At 37.0% G+C, this 22,132-nt stretch overlaps 1 protein-coding gene and 1 non-coding gene across 2 annotated transcripts; one reads left to right on the plus strand and one right to left on the minus strand.

Moving 5' to 3' along the window:
* Positions 1-3,020: 3,020 nt before the first annotated feature.
* On the minus strand, positions 3,021-3,127 carry LOC116128669. Its single transcript, XR_004127796.1, has one exon. It is a non-coding gene; the product is annotated as a small nucleolar RNA R71 (small nucleolar RNA).
* Positions 3,128-3,866: 739 nt separating this feature from the next.
* On the plus strand, positions 3,867-4,667 carry LOC116128461. The gene is made up of 3 exons (XM_031414183.1): positions 3,867-4,150; positions 4,234-4,381; positions 4,536-4,667. The coding sequence occupies exons 1-3, from the start codon at positions 3,867-3,869 to the stop codon at positions 4,665-4,667; spliced, it is 564 nt and encodes a 187-aa protein (XP_031270043.1).
* Positions 4,668-22,132: the final 17,465 nt, after the last annotated feature.

The following is a 22,132-nucleotide window of genomic DNA, read 5'->3' on the forward strand; positions in this document are numbered from 1 at the left end:
AAGATGGGGTTCTTCCTAATAGCAAGACTAAGGCAAGACTCCTACAGACTAGAGCTGCTCGTCATACTCTCATCAGAGATCAGCTACATAAACGAGGGTTTAGCACTGCCCTCCTCCGATGTGTAATAGATAAAGAAGTAGACTACATCATGAGAGAGATACATGAAAGGATTTATGGTAATCACAATGTTGCACGATCTCTCGCCAATAAAATTATCCACGTTGGCCCCTACTTTATGAAAATATTTACAACTTTGTGAAGAAGTGTGACAAGTGTCAGAGATGCGAGAACATCCCATGAGCTCCTTCCCATCAATTAACAATGATGACCAGTCCTTGGCCATTCGCTATATAGGGAATTGATTTCATTGGTCCTATGTCAACCGGTAAGGGTGGCGTCAAATATGCTATGGTCATAATAGATTATTTCACTAAATGGGTCGAAGTAGAACCTCTGGTCACGATCACTACTAAGAAGCTCAAAGACTTTGTCTTCAAGAATACAATGTGCCACTATGGAATTCCTCATACACTCATCTCTGATAATAGGAAACAGTTCAATAATAAGGATTTCAAGTAGTTTTCCGAAGAGTTGGGGATTCATAAGAAATTTTCCTCAATAGCAAGACCAAAAGCTAATGGTCAAGTTGAAGCTGTCAACAAAACCATTAAGCACACATTGAAGGCCAAGCTTAGCGCAGCCAAGGGCAATTGGGCCAATGATCTCCCAAAAGTTTTATGGGCATATAGAACAACTCTGAGGACCTATACTTCAGAAACACGTTTTTTGTTAGCATATGGCTATGAAGCAATGGTCTTAGTGGAAGTATGAACTAGCTCACTTTGGAGAGAATTCTACAATGAATTAGACAATGAAGCACTTATGAATGCAAGTCTGGACTTAGTTAAAGAACACTGTAATGAAGCTTGGTTGAGGATAGCTTCCTACCAACAATAGGCAAAAAGATTCTTCAACTCCAAAGTCAAGAGAATAGACTTCCAAGTTGGCAACCTAATTCTAAAAGAAGTCATTCTTGGTACAAAAGAACCAAGTGCAAGGGTATTGGGACCTAATTGGGAAGGTCCATATCACATCGCTAAAGTGATACGACCTGGAACGTATCATCTCAAAAGGCTTGACAGTTCTAAAATATCGGAAGCTTGGAATCTTGAGCATCTGTACCCTTATTATTAGTAATTTCAAACTCTTGTATAGCTTAAGTGATCAATTTTACTTGTAAATCTTCCTTGTTGTAAATGTCGTGAATAAGATTATTTCATTTCTTTTTCAAGAATTACTTGTGTCATAATCTCTGTTTTAATAATCTTATAGCTTACAATGTTTTACAAGTTTTATGATCAAAAAAGTTATATTTGTTCTATGAAGTACTTAAAATATAAAAGGGCTATCACAATTGGTCAAAAGTCTGTATCTATATTTCAACAATAGGTACAATAAATGACCAAAAGAACTGCAAAACAAGTGAAAAGAAAAAACAAAAGGCTGTTTGTGAATAGACAGAAAAGAGGTTGATCATTTGTTTTGAGCCTCAGAATCCATGACTTCGATCACTATGACCTCGGGATCATTTTCTTGATCTTCAGGGACTTCTGTTTCTTATTAATCTTCCTCATAGGCAGATTCACAATCTTCTTGTTCATCAGCAGATTACATTGACACAAGAGTTAGTTAATACTCTTCGAGGAGGTTGGAAATGTCTAAATTTGGGTTGTTCAGCCGTAGGCTGTGAATGACTTTCAATGCCTAATGAGTGAATTTCATTTCCACTCGAGACTTAATCATTTCATCTGCTTTGTCAGCAAAGTGATCCGCCTATGAGCTATCTTGAGCTCCATTTCTGTCACCCTTTTGTCTTTTTTTTTTTAGTTTGAGAATCAATGAAATCAATTTAGGATTCCAAACTTGGGACTATTAACCTTCAATTTGTTGGGTACGAAAGCTTAATAGGCATAAGTAGGAAAGCATAGCTTGAGAAGGTATGTTTTACATGTTAGGGTGTCCAATTTATAATCCTTGCATGTGATTGTAGAAGTAACAGAGATCGTAGATTAATACATAAAATCCTAGTGAAGTCAAAACCCTAACCGCTTTGTTTTAATTGACATTTTTCTTGAATCAATATTGCTTTAATTAGTTAGATTTTAAACTATGTTGTGAGTTTTGTTTTAATTTCAAGTTAATTGTCTCCCGCAAATCCAATCATCTTTCGGTTTCTCCAACTTGATAAACAACTAGGAAAATTAGTACTTGACATGCAATCCTCGAGGGAACGATACTCTACTTATCACTTTATTACTTTTTGCAACTAGTGCACTTGCTACACATTGCATGTTGTAATTTCAATGCATCAAGTTTTTGGCACCGTTGCCAGGGATTGATTTTGTGTTAATATTGAATTTTTCTGGTTTTAGCTAGATTGGAGTTTAATTTTAGTTTGAATTGTTTTCTAGTTTAATTTTGCTATTCTTTTCTGTTAGCTCGTGATCTCACACTTTCTTTCTTTTTGTGTAGTTTATACGAAGAGCTAGACGTCATCCAGTGGTTCCTATTGATCTAGAGATTGAAAGAACCGCAAGAAGACTTAACAGAGAAAGAAGAGAACAAGAGGTGATAGTCATTGAGATAGCAGAAAACAGAACATTGAGGGAATTTTCGGTGCCCTCGGTTGATGGTAGTAGTCCGAGTATAACAAGGCCACCAGTGCAAGCCAACAACTTTGAAATAAAGCTAGCAATCATCCAGATGATCCAATAATCGGTACAATTTAAGGAAGATCTGAAGAGATTCAAATTCACACATGGCAAACGTCTTGGAGATCTGCAATACCTTCAAATTAAATGGAGTGTTAGGTGACGCCATCAGATTAAGATTATTTCCTTTTTCAATAAGGGATAAAGCAAATGGATGGTTAATGGCACTACCACCAGGAACAATCACAACCTGGAATGAATTGGCACAGAAGTTCCTAACTAAATACTTCCCTCTAGCAAAATCTACAAAGATGAGAAATGATATCACATCGTTTCTACAGGAAGAAGCTGAATCACTTTATGAAGCTTGGGAAAGATATAAGGAACTACTAAGAAAGTGTCCACACCATGGTTTGCCAGTTTGGATGTAAGTCCAAACCTTCTATAATGGGTTGCTGATAAATGTGCAAATAATAGTGGATACAGCATCTAGAGGAGCATTGCAAAACAAAACACCAAAAGAAGCTTATGAGTTACTTAAAGTCTTAGCAAGTAACAACTATCAGAGACCCAATGAAAAAATTTATCCAAAGAAGTCTATGGGTATTCATGAAGTTGACGTTTACACGGCCATTTCAGCCCAACTTACCGCACTACCTAAGCAATTAGGAGGTATGTAGGTAAATTTTGTTCAAAAACCTCAAATGACATGTGATTTTTGTGCAGGTAATCATACGAGCAATGAATGTCAAGTGGGGAACACCTTTGCTTCAGCTTCATCATCAGCAGAACAAGTCAACTACTTGGTAGGGAATCAGAGACAACAGAATAACCCTTTCTCCAACACATACACTCCCCATTGGAGAAATCATCCAAACTTGTCTTGGGGCAATCAGAATCAGTAGAATCCTCAATAGAACCAAAGAATAGTGCCAAACAATCAAGTGAGGGTGAATAATCAACCAAGGGATCAAAGATTGTCAAAATTAGAAGATATGTTCAGGAAATTCATGCAAGAGACCATAAGTTTCATGAATGAGACGAGGGCAAATTTTAGAAACCAAGGGGCATCCATTCAAAACTTAGAGGTACAAGTGGGGCAAATAGCCGAAAAGCTGAATGAGCAACCACAAGGTTCCCTACCAAGCAACACAATGACAAATCCACAAGAACAAGTAAATGAAATAACTTTACGGAGTGGAACAGTCTTGGAAGAGGTTGAACAAAAAGAGAAGGATGAGAACCCACTAAGTAAAGTGAAGGAAGAATCCGATGAAGAAATCGAGGAAGAAGTCATGGTTAAAGAGAAGCCAACGAGTCCCAAAGAAGAAGGACAAAAGAGGGAAAAGATGCCAAAGCAAAGGAAGGAAAAATTGTCATTTCCTGAGATACCATTGGAGTTGGCACATCATACTCCTCGTATGCCTTTTCCTCAGAGGCTCAGAAAGAAAAATCAGGATAAGCAGTTCACAAAATTCCTTGATGTATTTAAAAAACTGCATATTAACATTCCTTTTGCAGATGCATTGCAGCAGATGCTGAGCTATGCCAAGTTCCTCAAGGAAATTCTGGCAATAAAAGAAAGTTGGAAGAAAGGGAAATAATGATGCTTACAGAGGAGTGCAGTGCCATTTTAAAGAAGAAGCTGCCACAAAAACTCAAGGTTCCAGTGAGTTTTACTATCCCTTGTGTCATAGGAGATATTATATTTGATAAAGTTTTGTATGATCTGGGTGCAAGTATAAATCTAATGCCTTTTTCTGTTTTCAGGAAACTAGGGATTGGTGAAGTGAAGCCTACAACCATATCCTTGTAGCTTGCAGATAGATCCATCAAACATCCAAGGGGACATTATTGAAGATGTACTGGTGAAGGTGGATAAATTCATTTTTCTGGTAGACTTTTTTGTGTTGGATATGGAAGAAGATAAAGAGATTCCTCTCATCTTGGGATGACCATTTCTTGCTACCGGAAGAGCCTTAATTGATGTACAAGAGGGGAAGTTGATCATGAGGATGCAAGAGGAAGAAGTGACATTCAATGTCCTTGAGACTCTAAAAGTTCCATCGAAGCAAGATTCATGTTTCAAAATTGACTCGATGGATCAGTCAGCGATTAAAACTTCCAAGATTGATGATCCTAAATCGCCAATTAAGGGATGCATGGTCAAGTTAAGGCAATTTGAAGATGAAGATCATAAACCAAAAGTTTACACAACATACCTTGATGGGCCACAATCGAGCAAATGTCTTCACAAGGGACGAACTTCTCACTTCAAGAATGCTGCTGGAAAGTGTAAAAATCAGAAAGTTGTCAATCAGAACACTCGAACCCTAAAAGGAAAGACCAAGGGATGGAAATGGGTGGTTAAGTTCTCAACAAAGACCCAATGTGACAAGAATCATCAACAATTGAAGCCTTAGTGTAGGGAAAATGTTCGGGAAGAGATGTGTTTGGATAGTCCGGATTGACGAAGGACAAGAGAAAGTCAAGCTTCCGACTATAAACAAGCGCTTCTTGGGAGGCAACCCAAGTGTTCTCATTTTTAGTTGTTTTAAATTTTTCTTTTTTGTGTTTTATGACTTAGGAAATAGTTTAATTTCGTTTGTTTTTGGTGTTTCAGGGGAATGATCAAAATGTGGCAAAAATTGGAATTCTCCATATTTCACCGTGGCGAAGTTTATTCTTCACCGCGGTGTTATACACACTGCCCAAATTTGGACTAAATGGAATTCCAACTTTCACCGCGGTAAAGTTTATTCTTCTCCGCAGTGTTGTACTCACTGCTAAAGTTCGCCATGGTGAGAAATTTTCTTCGCTGCAGCGTTGAGTCGCACAAATGAATCAAGAACTTCGCCACGGCCTTTCTATATACACTCGCGATTACCTTTCATTTTTTGCGAAAGCTTCCAAAAACTTCCAAGAACCAAACACTTCCACCTTCAATCCAGAGTGTTCCAATGCATTTTCTTCCCACTATTCCATTCCTTAACCCTCATAACCACTAAAGCACCTCAGTTTTTTCAAAGATTTTGCAAAGTATTGAAGAAGAGTTTGGAAACCCTAGGTTTTCCAAAATTTGGGGATTTTGCGAGTTGGGCAGAAATTGGTGAAATTGGTGGTGAATTCGTCATGGTATGATAAGATTTCAAGTCCTCCAACCTTAAATTTGATCAATTGCGATTTTTAATGCTTTAAGTTTGAGACATTGATTGAAATTCTAGAGTTGTGGATTTTGATGCGAATTGTGGAGTGATTTTGATTTGGGAAGTTTTGAGTTTGATTTGTTTTGTGTTGAGGAAGTTGGGTTTTTGATATTGAAGTTGTTTGAGTGCATTTGGAAGATTTGAAGTTTTGGGGTGTAGGTGTAAGTTTCAAAACCTTAAGGTGAATTGAGGAATTGATTGTGGGTTTTGAAGTGGGCTGTAGTGTTGAATTGTCGAGTTGAATCACTAAGTTTGGGGGTAGATTTGGGTGATCACTATTGAAAATCGAAAAGCCACTCAAAACAGTTGCCAGGGGTAAAGGAAAACAAGTCAACAATAGATTTATGAATGAGAAGGCTAGGCAGCATTACGAAGGCACAATTAAAAGAAAAGACAAAGTTTTTACTGCTGAAAGAGGATTGACCACTGTCATGGCAAAAGCTTGGATAAAAGGGAGAGGTTGGGAATTCTTTCTGCGTGAACTAGAACACTTAGCCATAGAGCCAATAGTAAGAGAATTTTATGCCAACTTCCCTGAGTGTGAGCCCGGGCCTGTTTATGTGAGGGGTATGCAGGTGCAAATTAATGCGAAGATTATCAATGATTTCTACAGGATTGATCCAATTGACAGTGATAAGTATTTGGAATTCAAAAAGAAGGAGATTAACGAGGAGGAGATTCTTAAGGTCGTAGCAGAGCCAGGTACATCTTGGAAAATTTCGAAGAAGGGGAGAAGAAGCATAAAAGGAACTAATTTGATTCCTATGGCAAGATTGTGGCCATACTTTGTCTGTGCACGGATGGTCCCAGAAACGCACTATAGTACAGTGCTTTTTGAGCGAGCAATTTTACTTTATGCCATTACCACTGGCAAGAAAATGGATGTGGGGAATATAATAATGGAGAATATACGGCATGCAGCTAAACCAAGGCGAGAGAGCTTTGCCTTCCTACATGTTATCAATAAGCTTTGCACTCGAGCGGGAGTTAAGAAGGCAGACGATGAACCACTTCTTCATCTTGCCCCAACCCTCGATCAAAGCTATTGCTTCAAGCTCCTAGGGCATCCTCCCAGTGAAGGAACCAGCTCCGGTTTGAAGAGACCGAGAACCATAACAACAGCCACAACATCTAGTTCACCATCCATGACAAGGGAGCTGTTGCAACAAATTTTGGACAAGGTGAACAGGATGGAATGACATCAATATTGGATGGCAGGGCAGACCCGAATGTTGTACGAGATGTAATACAACTGCTGCACCAATCTAGGCATTAATGTTTCAACCTTCCAATGGCAAGATTGGTAAGAGGAGGAAGAAGATAATGACGTCGAAGAAGAAGAGGAAGATGACGAATGAAGCCTGAAACTCTTGTGTTTGTATTTTCTGTTTTCATTTGTTTTTGTTTTTGTTTTGTACATTGGAACTGATTTTCCTTTGTTAGATTGTTAATTGTTGTTTGAATTTTCTAGTTTAGTTTGTTAAGGGTAAGATTAGGTTGTAATTTTTTCGTATTATCCAGTGGAGATTTCTAACACAGTGGGCACCATAGATTTTCATTTGTTTTGCAAATGATGATGATGAGGAAGCCAAGGAATAGGCGCACATGATGTTGAATGAAAATTAGCCTTCACGGATTAATCAGGGAAATATCTCGTACCCCTTAGTTTTGTTTTTCTATTCCTGAGATGTGCATGATGTGACATTGGGGACAATGTCATTTTAAGTTTGGGGGTAGGAAATTTTGAAATTTTGTTTTGTGTTTAGTTTGTTTTTATGTTTTGCATTGTTGTTGCCAATGATGAATTGCATAAGTCTATGATGAGAATAGGATTGTTGAGATTTTATTTATTGAAAATGAGAAACATTGCTTCAAGTTTAGGTTGGTTGACTTGATTTAGCTTGAGGTTCGTTGAGTGGTTCAACCACCATTTTCATTCTTTCAGCATGCTTAGAATCTTTTTATGTGGTTAGGTGAAGTCTTGATAATGGTGGTGGACTCTAGAACCTAGTTGAGAAGTGCTTGAGGCAAAATTCTAGGAATAGACATTATTGAGGAAATTATTTAGGCAATTTCTCGGAACGTTTGAGCCTTTCCAGCCGGCCCATGAATGAATCTTTCCCTAGTCACCCATTTGAGCCTAATGAGATTATCATTGCCTTATTTTTCATGCAAACCAAAAATTGTCCAATCCCTATACCCTAAACACTTTATCATACCCTTTAGGAGAATTCTAGACCTAATGTATGACACAAAAGAGCTTTGAGAGGTGTGTGAATTAATGATGGACCAAAATCTTAAGTTTGGGGTTGCAAAAAGGGCAGGAAGAAGGGGCTATAGACCTGCATGATGTTATCTTTAAAAAAAATAAAAATAAAAATTAGTTCAATTCAAAATCAAAAATAAGAAATGCATAAGTTTGAGGGTTGTAAAATGGTTGACACTTTGATTGGTGGTGGAGAAAGAAAGTGGAGATTGGTGTAGCTCTTTGTGTTTGCATGAGGAAACCGAGTTCTCTTTACTTTGTTTATCCTATCTTTTTCCTTGGAGCCCACTACCCAAGCCGTTACAAGCTTGCAAAGACCTTTTCATCCTTAGTGATGTCCAGTCCACATTAGTGGAGAGTAGTTCGATACTTAGGCTTATGAAGTCTACCACCATTTGATAAACTTTACATTCCTGCATAAAATAATCTGGGAAGTCGGAAGGTGGACTGAAGTGGGGATTACCTACTTAGGGGACCGATAGAGAAAGATAGTCAATCAATTTATAACTTCTTGGAGTGTTAAGCATTTTCTTGTAATAATATTTCAACAATTTTTTAGACTTGCATTTGCAATCAATTCTAGGCATTTCTTTGTGTTTGATTTTGATTCTAAATTTTCCTTTATTATTTTCAATTTGCTGTCTTTATCTATTTGTTAGTTGTTCTTCTTTAGTCAAATTTCGTGCCTGATGCTCAAGGATGAGCATCCCTTAAGTTTAGGGGTATTTGATAATCATAGGATTATACTAGTTTATCTATGCTTTTTGGCTGGATTTTGGATACTTCTTCTTTCGTTTGTGCCTAAATTGCAACTTAATTTTATATATTTTATGTTCCAGGCCGAAACATGCAGTTAGAGCAAATACTGAGCGGAATTGAGTTTCTAGACCCATAAGCAAGTGACTCGTAGGATTCGGGGAAGTTCTGATGCGGATTCAAAGCATTATGAAGCTTGTTCCTATTAGAGATCACTAAAGATTGAAGATTTAAGCAAGGAAGCAAGCGGAGGGCATTTTCATAATTTTAGAATAATTCAGAAAACTTCACCACGGCGAAGTTCTTTCTTCATCGCGGTGAGAAACTCTTGGATCAGATTGTGGAATTAATTCCAAGCGAAGTCTGGGAAATTCAATTATTAAAACTGTGCATTTTACTTGTATTAGAGGAGTCTTAGGGTTTTAGGGTCGACTATTAAAGAGGAACTTAGTTATTTTTGTGAGGGGTTCAACACTATTTTGGGAGAAAATGGAGAGAAACTTAAGATTGGAAGCCTTTGGGTTCATCAAATAGGAAAGATTTACTCTCTTTTTGTTACTCCATCATGTTGAACTTTGTGTTTACATTTTTTATTTTGATTTGTTTTAATTTTAGTATGAACTGACTCACTTTTGGGTTAGGTTTTTGATGTAATTGGGATTTTAATGTTTAATCAATAGATTGATGTTGCTTTTACATTCTATTGCATGGATTGTGTAATTACTCTTGTTTTTATTGAAATTACTTATTGAGCATAGTGAGACTGAGAAGTGAACCATATTAGCTTCTTAGGGTACTTACCATTGTTTTATTGAAAGCTAGAGATAGGTTTGGGAATCGATGAAATCAATTTAGGATTCCATTTAGCTTAACGGACCTGGAACTATTAACCTTCAATTTGTTAGGTGCGGAAGCTTAATAGGGATAAGTAGGAAAGCATAGCCTGAGAAGGTATGTTTTACATGTTAGAGTGTCCGATTTATAATCCTTGCATGTGATTGTAGAAGTAACAAAGATCATAGATTAATTCATAAAATCCTAGTGAAGTCAAAACCCTAACCGCTTTGTTTTAATTGATATTTTTCTTGAATCAATATTGTTTTCATTAGTTAGATTTTAAACTACGTTATGAGTTTTGTTTTAATTTCAAGTTATTTGTCTCCTGCAAATCCAATCATCTTTTGGTTTCTCCAACTTGATAAATAACTAGGAAAATTAGTACTTGACACGTAATCCTCGTGGGAATGACACTCTACTTATCACTTTATTACTTTTTGCGACCAGTGCAGTTGCTACATATTGCATGTTGTAACTTCAACACATCAGATGCCCTATGAAGCGGCCTTCGAGGAAAGAGGTTGGTAGGACTATAGCCCACCCGGTAATATTCTGAAGTCTTCTAACTCAATTTCAAATTCTTCTGTTGGTATCAGCCTCCTTTTCTTCAAACCTGTAGTTTTCTTCTTCATTTGGTGAATAGTAGCAGGCTGGGGAGCTTCTTCATGTCAGTCCACAGTTGGTTGCCTTTTGACACTAGTTTGTGTCCCTATTACAGGAACATCGCTAGAGGTTGCTCTAGCTAAACCAGTCAAATTTAGTCTTGGGAATGTAAGTCTTACAGACTTCTTCGATGCCTTTGACTTAATTGATTGCATGGCATACAAACACGTCAGCAAAAAAAGTCTAATTTTATAAAAGAGTTAGGTTTTTTCTGTTTAAGAAATAATTACGAGTTGAACTGTCTAAGTATGGGTCGTGGGGAAAAAATTGTACTTACAAAGATTTTTAGTTATCACGAGAAGCTTTGCGTCATGACTTTGTTCGAGCAGTCGACCAAATGCTTCGATGCGGCTATGATCAGTCAGCACCCAACCTAGTCATCTTGTTTCTGCAAAGAAGAGTTTGTTAGCTTATTGTCTAAAAAAGAATTAAGTTTGAAGGACGAATGACTTAAAAGTTAAAAGGAAAACCTACTTGATTCCTTAAATTTACAGACACATTGAAGAAGAAATATCTGGTTTCGTAAGTCCCCACATTGTTGGGTAACCAAATATCCTTCCCTCAATCGTTGATCTCTTAGAGAGGTAGTACCAGTCCTTATCCTTCCTCTTCTTTAAGATGTAGGTGCAAGTGAGCTCCTGCGCCGTTGGTTCCCTGAGATCATGCTCGCCAAATGCTATATACATATTGACAGCTATCACATATGCATTCGGCGTCAGTTGGAATGGTGCAACCTAGAAGTAGTCGATGATCGACTTGATGTAGGGGTGAAGGGGTATCCTCACTCCACATTTCAAAATGGCTTCCGAGATCGTAGCCATTTCCTCATGAAGATCCTAAGCAGTGTTTGACCAGCTTTGGTACACACCCACGTCAATTGTGTACTAGTCTACTACACTCTGGATCTCATTCATTGTGGCAGTAGATCATATCACCTTTTCGGGACCTGCCGAGGTACCCAGTGGTTGCGAGCTCCCCTCTTTAGTTGTTCTCATCTTAGGGACCTCTATTGCCCTTAGAGTCTATAAAGGTGTGACATTTAGGGGGGATTTAAACCCTAAATACTTTACCTTCTACAATGACTCAAAGGAGTAAAGGAACTCTAGTTTCTCTTCCATAGTTGCCAAAACTCCTAAAAAACTCCTAAGAATGATTTTCTGAGACTTTTTACCCTAAATTATGAATCTTCAAAGTGTTTCTTTTGAACATCACCCTGAAATGCTTACTATCTAAACCTACCAGAAACCCATAGCCCCTATGATTTCAAAAATTAAGATTTTTGTAGAAATGAAAACAGAGAAAAAGGGAGAAGTTTCCTTACCTCTTGGCTGCTTGGAACGGGCATTCTGTCATAGCGTTGGGTTTGCATTAACTAGAAGAAGATGAACTGATTTGTTGGAGCTTGAAAACGCTATTTTTCTCTCTAAAAAATCTGAGTTTTTTGAAAACTTAGGGCAAAGTTAGGGTTTTATAGGTCGAAGATTATGCTTGGCTTCTTTCATAAACAAAGTTTGGGTGGGAATGTGCTCCTAGCCATTGATTGTGACCACATGTCGTCAATCCGTGCAAAGAGTAACCCCCACGCTTTGTGAAAATCAACCGATGCATTTCTTTATTGAAAATGCCAAACGCCGATGTGATTATCTCCTTCACATTAAATGCGCCCTCATCGCATTTAATGTTACAAAAGGGAATGTCATTTAAGCATGGCTTGCATTTAATGCTCATGGCCGACACTTATTGTGCTCAGGGACACGTCTATCAGATAAAGATTATTTTATTGACCGAGCCAACTGTTAAGCACAATAGATAACATCTGAAGAGGTCATTCAAAGAGACATTTATTCAATATGTCGAATTCAAACGCTGAACAAGATGATCCAGTAATGTTCTAAGTGTTTCCAGGTCACGAATAACAATTGGAGTTCAAAATACATTCAGATAACACATGACAAGATCAAGCTCAGGTTGGTAGATCTCTATAAACGATCATGTTAGGTCACTTGTTTTACTCTCATAGTATAGGTCACAACCTACACTAAGTTCGCTAGTTAGATCAAGCAATCAGCTCTAGATCGTCTGCAATGATGTGACTACTCTTAGCTTTCAGGTTAAACAAACATTTCTAAAGACAAGTCAAGTCGCGATATAATCATGAAGTTCTCAAGATCTAATTCCTTGAATCTCAAGAACTAGGAAGCTTCTCTTATACCTAAAAAATTAGGGCTGGCGAAAACCCACATTAGAAAGCACCAATCAAAGTTCAGGAAGGCTTTGCACTGTCCAGGAGCTGCCACATTTCCCTAAGACAAAGAGAATACGGCTGTCACCAACCCAGCAAATTCAGGTTTTGTCTATGAGTAAATGGGGACTACACACCTGTCCAAACCCTAAATAATTTGAGGATATCTCCTAAGTTATCAACCAATGGGATGCAAGGAAAGATTTGCACGGCACCTACCCACTTGCAGACTTGTAATCATCACCTTGAATTTGGCAGCTATAAATAGAGGACTCCCCCTCACAAAATTGGGATCTCCGATATTCATAATCTCAAATAGCAAAGATAGCCTACTAGAAAGAGACTGGCTCTATATTCTCTCTGATTACCAAACTCGTGTAATTCAGCTTGCTGTTCGCGAGACCTTTGTAACTGGGCTTGTAACCAAGAAAATTTATATAAAAGAAATAGTGGATGCAGGAATCGCTTTAAGCATCCGAACCACTATAAAATTTTTGTTGTCTTATTTATTATTAAGTCTTTGCATTCAATTGTGTTTGTAACCTCATTCTAACTCGCAAATTAATCACGTGTAATTTCTAAGATCTGCTTAGCACTTTGCACTTGCGAGGTTGTTGGTGTCAAAAGGCATCAATAATGCTCTATATCTGATATTCTTTACAATTCCAGGCTGTTTAATTTATGCATGTACTGATCAATTTACGGGCTCTAGAAAAGTAGAAATCCTACAAAATCTTATTTATTTACTAATAATTTTGGGTGATTGTTTCAATAGTATTTGTAGTGTTTCAAACTTCTAAACCAAGTCTAGGAACTTGTTTTCCAACGTGTTTTCCATGTTGCCCCAAAACATGTATAAATATCTTTTGGTGATTGATTTTATATGCTTTAGCTGTTCAAAATTTATAGCTATCAGTTGCCGAGTATCATCTTAACTATCATCTCGTGATAATAAATGTTAGAAGAAATTTAACTGAAGTTTTTGATATAAAAAATTATGAGTTAACGACTTTTTCCCACCCAAATAATGGTTTCATTGACATTTTCGCACCCATAGGTTTTTAAAATGCCACTTTAATACCCAAATTTATAGTCCGACAGCAAACAAAGAGCAAACTCATTCTAGAATGTTGGGGCTTTTGAAAAGAGGAGGCCAATGAGTCTTTTGGTGGTGAAAGTTTAGATTTTGGCGGTTAGGATTGATCGAAATTTGACTTGGGAGAGGCAGCTATGCAAACCCTAATTGCTGAATTTTTGACGATTAGTGAGGTCGGTGAGAGTAGGATTTGAGGGATTTTGGCGAATGATGATAGGGGAAGAGAATGGTGGTGGTGTGGGGGTCGCAACGATGCCAGAATCGGAAACGAAATACAAATTTGGGTAGTAAAATGATATTTAAAAAGTCTATGGGTGGGAAAGTGTCATTAAGCCATTATTTGGGTCGGAAAAAGTCTTTTACTCAAAAAGTTATATTTGACTTTTTTTTTAAATAGTAGATAGAGATAATAAATTGTTTACTAATATCACAATGACATATGTATTTAAAAATATCTATAAGAGAGACATATAAGTTTATAACCCTTACTTTTGATATTTAATTTAGAGTAAACAACTTTTTGCCACTCAAGGTTTGTCTTAATGTACTTTCCCACCCAAAGTTAATATTTCGTTACTACCCAAAGCTGATACCGATGGCAAAAATTCTCCCCATTACCACAAATTGAACCTCCGGTCTCCTCTTTACAAAACCCTTCTCATTTCGGCACTTGATTTCTTGTCGATTTCCGACCACTGCAAAGCTAGGGTTTCCTTTTTTAGCTGATTTTTGGCTGATTCTGATGGAAAATCTTTAATCGGTTACAACCATTCGATTCACCGGCCTCCACTCTATAAAAACCCTTTTACCCTCCAGGTAACTCGCTAAAAACTAGCTGAGAAAGTGAAATATATTTTGGGTATTAATAGAATATAAACGTTGGGTGGGAAAGTAGTATAATCATAAATACTTAGTTTTTAAATATGTTATTAATTGAATTAATGATCTCATCAACATCGGTATAAATGACGTTTTAATCATATTGTGCAAGTTTTAGAGAACCCTAAATCTAGAGCCACCTAGAGTTCTAAATCTAGAACCCTCAGATTATTAAAATGTGGATTGTTACAATATTTTATATAAATATTTTTAAGTTGACATGTACCAAGTTTGAGATTTTATATCCCTCTCAACGCAATCGTAATTATGTCACTATAATAACAATATTTTGGTTTTGATTCGTGACTAATCTCAGTGTTAATCAGAAAGGAACCAAATCTCATCAGATTAACCAGAATTAAGAGGAACATGTGTGATATATTCTTGCCTATATATATTATAAATTAATTAATTGACACTTTTTCTAGATAATTTATAGCATCTCACATGGCTAAAAATTAATTTTGGATCTCTTTAATTAAATAAATTTATTATTTTCACTATTCATTTTTAATGTATAAAATAGATTGAAATTAGCCACCATTGGATACCTTGATGGTAAAAGAACAAAAGGAGATTCCATGAGTTTCTAAGTTCGAGTCTCTCTAGGCACTAATATGGGTAACTATTGAGGCTCTTACTTGGCCAACAGTTTCAGGGTCTCAGGGATTAGTTGAGGTGCGCACAAGCTAGTCTGGACACTCCTAGTGATAAACACAAATTGAAACTCTAAATAATAAAATATAACGTCGAAAACGTTTTATTTTTCTGGTCTGAATTTGTTAAACAAAAACACTTTTTTTTATATATATGTATGGAAATTAACAAATTCAACTTAATAATTAAAAAACAAAATTCCCATAAGTAAACAAATGCATGTAGACATATCTTTCTTCAAAGCTTGAAATGGAAGATTTTGTAGGATAATAAAGGTTAAAGATATGAAAGTGAAATGAACCCAACTTGATATATGTGTATAAATTTGAAAACAAAATATCATAATTATTTGATCCCTCTTTGTGTTTTTGTTGCATGCATGGTAGCCAGAGAATTTTACCAAGTCTTAATCACTCATGCCTTGAAAGATCATAATCATAAAACAACCCTTTTATATTTCTCTTCAGAATTAAATATTAACCCATTGAAGCTTTTCTGGTTAGTAAATTCCAAGGCTTATATAGGGCAGGTGACTGTGGAGGAAATAGAGATGTATTGGAGACAATTGCTACAATTATTTAGGAGACATTACTATTTTTTTTTTTTTTTTTTTAATGATGGGGTGTCTGGCCCGCTTATGCACACCTTAATTAATACATGGGAACCTTAAAATTAACGGTCTGATAAAAGTTCTAGTGGCTACCCCTATTAGCAACCAAGAAGAGCTTCGAATTCAGGACCTCTTGAGTAATACACCCAAAAGTCCCTATCGAACCACTCGTGTAACACCTACTGGAAACTGTACAATGCATGCATAATAACAATAGAAAAGTTGGGCCCAAAGTTTTCTTTTCATTACAAAACATGTGTCTTTTATACATAAAGAGTACTGTTTACAAAAAAAATGTATTTTAAAAGACAAAACAGGGGAAACAGTGTAGCTATTCCTCATTGCTTGCCGACGCCCCTCCGACCGCAACATCATCTAGAACCTGCATCCACAAAGGAAAATAACGGGGTGAGCACAAAATAATGCTCAGTAAGTAAAACTCTCTATCTGTCTGTCCCCGTATGAATAACTCTTAATTCTTTCCTTATGCTATCTCTGATTCTATTTCTGTTTCTAATAACATCATGGCCTCATCTTACCGGAGGTACGGCCGGATGGCGTTCACACAGCACCATCTCACTCTCTATGGCTATCGGGTGGAATTCACACAGTACCAACCCGTTCTTAGTGACTACCGAGTGAGGATCACAAAGCACCAACTCGGTTCTTTCTAACTATCGGGTGGAGATCACCTAGCGCCTACCCGTTCCTCATGAATTTTGGGTAACGATCACCAAGCATTTACCCGTCTCTAGTCACTATCGGGTGATGGTCACAAAGCATCAACCCGTTTCTACTAAATGTCGGATGATGATCACAAAGCATCAACCTACTTATCTATCACTAACCGGGTAGCGGTCACAAAGCATCTACCCATTTCTACTACTCATCGGGTGACGATCACAAAGCATCGACCCATCACTCTAAGGGCTATTCGGATGATGATCACCAAGCATCAATCCGATTCCCATAACGGTCGGGTGATGATCACAAAGCATCATCCCAACTATACTACTCTTCTAATTCATTCTATTGTAGCATTTTTCAATGCTCTCTACCCTTAGAGTAATTTTACCCACTAAGCTCTCTACTCATAGGGTAATTGCATAAACCATTTCCTTACACTTTCTTAGGTCACTTTTCCATGTACAACTAGTGTCTATGGATGGTTCATCTTCACCAATGCACTTATGAGATGCCAACATGCAATGTTGCAAGAATTAAGGTTCATTACTCACACTCAAACCTCTATTAGGCATTTCATCAAACAACTCATGTGCACTATAAAACTCTATCATAGCCATGATTCTAAAACTTTTCTTAACCATCCAAAATGGGGAAAAACCCCTTCACAAAGTCACAAAACCTGCCATAGAAAACACTTCCAAAAAGGGAATACATAATACCCCTTAAATTCCATCTCAACTACCTTGCCAAACCAACAACCCATTTCTCAAATTTGCAAGGTATAAACAATCACAAAGCATAGAAATCTCTATTTAATCCTTCATACATGCTATATTACATGCACATCACATACATACATCATTTCTATCAAAACCCTAATCAAGAAAATTCATAAATCTCAACTTGGGTTGGGTTTTACTTACTTGTTAAGGAGAGACTTCACAAATTCTTCCTTTCACTTGTTTAGCTTGATATCTCCTCAAATCTTAGCCAAAAGAATGAAAACCCTCAAACTTCAATATGGGTTAAAACTCCCAAATCACACAACTTAAGAAGAAATCCTTACCTTAGGAAGCCTTAGGTTGCTTTTCTACCCCAAAATCCTTCAAAAATCCCTTGGAAATCCTTGATCAAAAGAAAAGAGAAGTTGAGAGGAGAAGAATGGAGAGTCACGTTTGAGAAGAAGAAATGAGGGGTTTCTTTGATTCTAATTCCTTTTAATGAAATATAAACACACTCATTCCCATTTTGCCCTTGTTCTACTTTGGGAATTCCATCCATATCCTTTGATTCATTACAAACTCACCCCTATCTCAACCTATTCTCCATGAAATATCCTTACAATTAACTCCCCACTTTTCCTGCTAATTAGGGGTAGAAAGGTCAAATTGTCCTTAAGGAAGAAAATATCTAAAACTCAATCAACCTTTTATTCGGCCCGTCGCCGCGGCGAAGAAACCTCTGTCGCCGCGGCGAAACTGTCCAGGGAGTTCCCCTTGTTTCAACACATCTTCGCCGCGGCGAAGATACTTCTTCGCCCCGGCGAAAAACGGCAGACTGAACTTCTTCTGTTTTCATCCAATTTTCAGGGCAAACATTCGACAAACAACAAAAGCCAACTAGATTAAGGGCAAAAGAGGAAACAATAACAACGTACCTCAAGCGGGGCGTTACAACTCGACCACCTAGAGGTAGTTGAAGATTGTATGTTAGTGAACAAACAGTAAGGAGTTGTTTCCAATTATTATCATCTTTATATCATTAAAGTTTTAAAAACTTTTGATCGACTCATTCCCACCCCTTCTTTGATTCATCGAATGTCTTGTTGTAAATATACACTATCCTATCCTAAAGAATGAAAAATATGTTAGTTTTAATATTGTTCAAAATCCAATCTTATTATATTCAACTCAAAACATTAACAATTACCTTTTTCAAAAAAAGTTTATAAATTAACAAAAACAGCCTTGTCCACCCGGGCCACTATCACCCGCTAGTAGCCACCGTCGCCGCCTCCGATCGCCAGTGTCAAGACAATGCATGACCGGTTGCATCTGGCCAATTGTCAGTTGATCTTGCCTTTTCCAGCCAAATCCACCATAGATCTGGCCAGAAACGACTAGAGATTTGGTCATTGACGACAGTCATATCTTGGTCGACGAGATTTTGACTGTAGATCTAGCACGACTAGCCAAATCTAGCTGGTCATGCACCATTCCTGTGACTAACGACCACAGTCCAACGGTGACTGGCTGCCAACTGCTGACAGTCGGTTGAGTAATGGGGGAGTTTTTGTTAATTAATAAATTTTTATTGTGGTGCCTGGGGGGTAGCTAAATTAACATATGTAGGAGGTTAAAAATAATCTAAATATTTTCCAATGATGTACCAAACACATTTTCAGAATCATATCATATCCTATTCAGAGTATGATTTTAGAAATGTTATTTAAAACAGTGTATCATGTTGGAGTAGGTGCCCTAGAGCCAATCAATTATTATGGAATTGACTCTTTGTAATAATGTTCATTAATCAATAAAAGGCATTTTATACTATATCGCGTAAATCATTATTATTACAATATGTATTAATATATGTCCTTAGAATGGTAGAACCGTGACGAGGGTATCAAGTGTTTCAAATCTTGATAGTGAGAACCCTATGAGCACATATGGTGGCCATTCTAGAAACGTCCATAGCCCCAGTATTATTCTGAAGTAAGGGCACAGATAATACGGTAAGGCTATCATAGTGTTGAACGACCCTGTCGAAAGGCAGTGACTGATCTCACTTGTCAAGGTTGTTTGGTGACAACCTGGTGCAACACATGGGTGCTTGTTGTAGGCGATTACACCACAGCAAGTTCACTGGACTGACCCACCAGAGGATTCCATATGGATGGTAACCCCAGTGTCTATGGAACAAATCCTCTAACGAATGGTGGTGCATGTGATCCTTAGACTTGAGATCACCGGAGCGCCTTGTGCACCGATTGGTGTAGTTTGACACTAGCCTAACGCAGTTCTTTTCAGAGCTGTCAATACGGTGGTGATTGGCTGCATCAAGGAGTGTATCAAGACTATGGTGGATTGACAGAGGATTCATCACTCCCGGGTACGGGAGAAAGTTATCTCACGGCGCAATTCAGTATATGGCAATGACACTAAAACTGTGGCCACAGTGGGATTGAGTTGTTGCTCTATCCAGTTTATAATACGGGTCATTGGTCCAGAAACTGAATAAATAATATCGAGAGTAACCGAAGGTTGACACTATTTCTATGCCTTCGTCTCGTCGAGATAACGTATGATGAAAGGATCGAATTGCACGGTAACCATATCGTTGACAGGTAGCTACTTTGCTGAATCCGAATCTATCGGGTGGCCATGATGCCTTGCTAGGGGCCAATCTTGGTCTGTGTATTAGTGAGACGATTAATTGGTGTTAATCGCAATACTATACACTGCCGATATGATGAGGAGCCTAAGGGTCACACACATAGAAGACAATTTAAGATGCAAGAAGAAAGAAGGGCGTTTTCGTCTTTTAAGGCGAAAGGGTATTTTGGCAATTTCACAGTGCAATTAAATTTGCTGAGGTCGTAGCCTTTATTTAATTTGTTAGAAAAATTAAATAAGTGAAATTACATTTAAATGTGTGTTTGCACATATTTAAATATATTATCATTATTGTTAAATGTTAATATATATTTAAATATATATTAATTGATTTTAATTGAGATAATGATGGAAAATAAAATAAATCAAATTGGGAGTGTTTGGCAACATGGGGCATTTGGGTTGGAGCTCAAGCCTATTCCATATGGGATTAGGGCAACTTAATTAAATATAAAAGGAAAAGTGTGTGTTAATTAATTTGATGAAGTGTTTTTCTCTTTGAAATTAAAACACACACAGCAGCCCCATCTCCTCCCACGCCAGATTTGGGCTTTGGCCTAAAATCAATTCTATTGATTTGCTTTCTTCTTAATCTTGAAGCCAAAGAGGATCTAACAAATCCCTCTTTGGTTCTTTTTAAGATTGTCTTCGTGTGGACTATGTGGGTTCGATCCTACACTTGGATCGGTAGCAAAACATTTGTCGACAAATTTGGAGGAGCCTCCAATGTGCGTTTGTTTTCTTTAAACTCAGATTTATTTTTCTGCAGATTTTATTTAATATGAATTGTAAAATTATACCCTTGATCTTGGCTCATGTAAACGATCTCTATATTATATTTGTTTTGTTTCCGCTGCGTATATGTGATCGTTTACTAACATATCAACCGCAACCGTCATTATTATAATAAAGAACATTATTAATATTAATAATTCAAGATACTAATTATAACATAATATTTTCCATAAATATCAACATATAACTGATAGACCACGGCGGTCCTTTCACATCCTCTTGGGTAAAATTAAAAATTCTATAACCTAACACCTTCGCATGATTAGAATTTATAACAGCAATTAAGTAAGTAATTCGAATTGGGTCCATTTTATGAACCCTAAGCACAGTTACAGTCTCTTCAGAACGTCTCTTGAACATTAATATCTATGCATGAGTAAATGTCAAGCTTTAATCATTTTGTGTTGTTCCTTATATATGACCATATCACATTTATACTTTCTTGTCACATGTTGTCAATGATTCAAAATTTGAATAAATAAAGTTCAGTAGATTCACAATGAATATGATTATAAAATTACAAAAATATTTCGCTTGCAACCTAAACTCATAACCTTTTCTTACAATCCTAATGTGGCAGCAGAGTTGGCACCACCACGTCAATTGAATTTGACTAAACATAGACTTTGACTAATGATAAGAATACAAAATGTCATATTTAACCCCCTTAATATCTAGTCTTTTATACTTATTTGTTGCCTAAATTTACTCATTATTATTGTATTTTGATTTAGGATGCAAATGGAGGCGTTAAATACAAAACGAAACTAATTAGGTGAATTCAGACAGTTTTGACATCGATTCGTAATCTGGGCATAACTCTCTCATCCGAGATCGATTGAGATGATTCAAAATGCTATGGAACCCTAAGAAAGAGATATACAACTTTCATGTTTTAATTTTGGAGAGATACTTGCTGCATCAAGGTTGTAATCGGGCTTGAAATGGACGCACCTGCACTACTGATGTTCTGGAACATTCCGCCTTTTCATGCAATTCAAATAGGCAGTTTATTATTGGAAGATTTGAAGACTTATTGCACGCAAGTTACAGCTGGACACACCACTTTCCTATTTTATTTTAGGACTTTATTTTATTTTCAATTAATCAGAATCAGATTAGGAGAAATGTTATTTTAGGATATTAGAATATTTTTAGGAGATTTAGTAGAATTCAAATACTTGAATTGGATATCTTTAAGAGGGGAGAGAGATCAGATTGGGGGAGGACACACGCCTCTCTTTCTCTCTTATGGAATTTTTCTCTTTTCGAGTTTTGATTAGGGCCATGAGCAGCTAAAACTTTCATATCTTGGTCGAAGGAAACAG

Source organism: Pistacia vera, unplaced genomic scaffold (genome assembly GCF_008641045.1).
Source record: "Pistacia vera cultivar Batoury unplaced genomic scaffold, PisVer_v2 Contig200, whole genome shotgun sequence".
Taxonomy (NCBI): Eukaryota; Viridiplantae; Streptophyta; class Magnoliopsida; order Sapindales; family Anacardiaceae; genus Pistacia; species Pistacia vera.

What these genes read in the sequence shown, in the direction of transcription:
- LOC116128461 (XM_031414183.1), top strand. Translation starts at nt 3,867, where the DNA reads ATGACAAATCCACAAGAACAAGTAAATGAAATAACTTTACGGAGTGGA. An exon ending in CGTATGCCTTTTCCTCAGAG is followed by an intron (nt 4,151 to 4,233) that starts GCTCAGAAAGAA and finishes TTCCTTTTGCAG; the next exon opens with ATGCATTGCAGCAGATGCTG. An exon ending in CACAAAAACTCAAGGTTCCA is followed by an intron (nt 4,382 to 4,535) that starts GTGAGTTTTACT and finishes TGTAGCTTGCAG; the next exon opens with ATAGATCCATCAAACATCCA.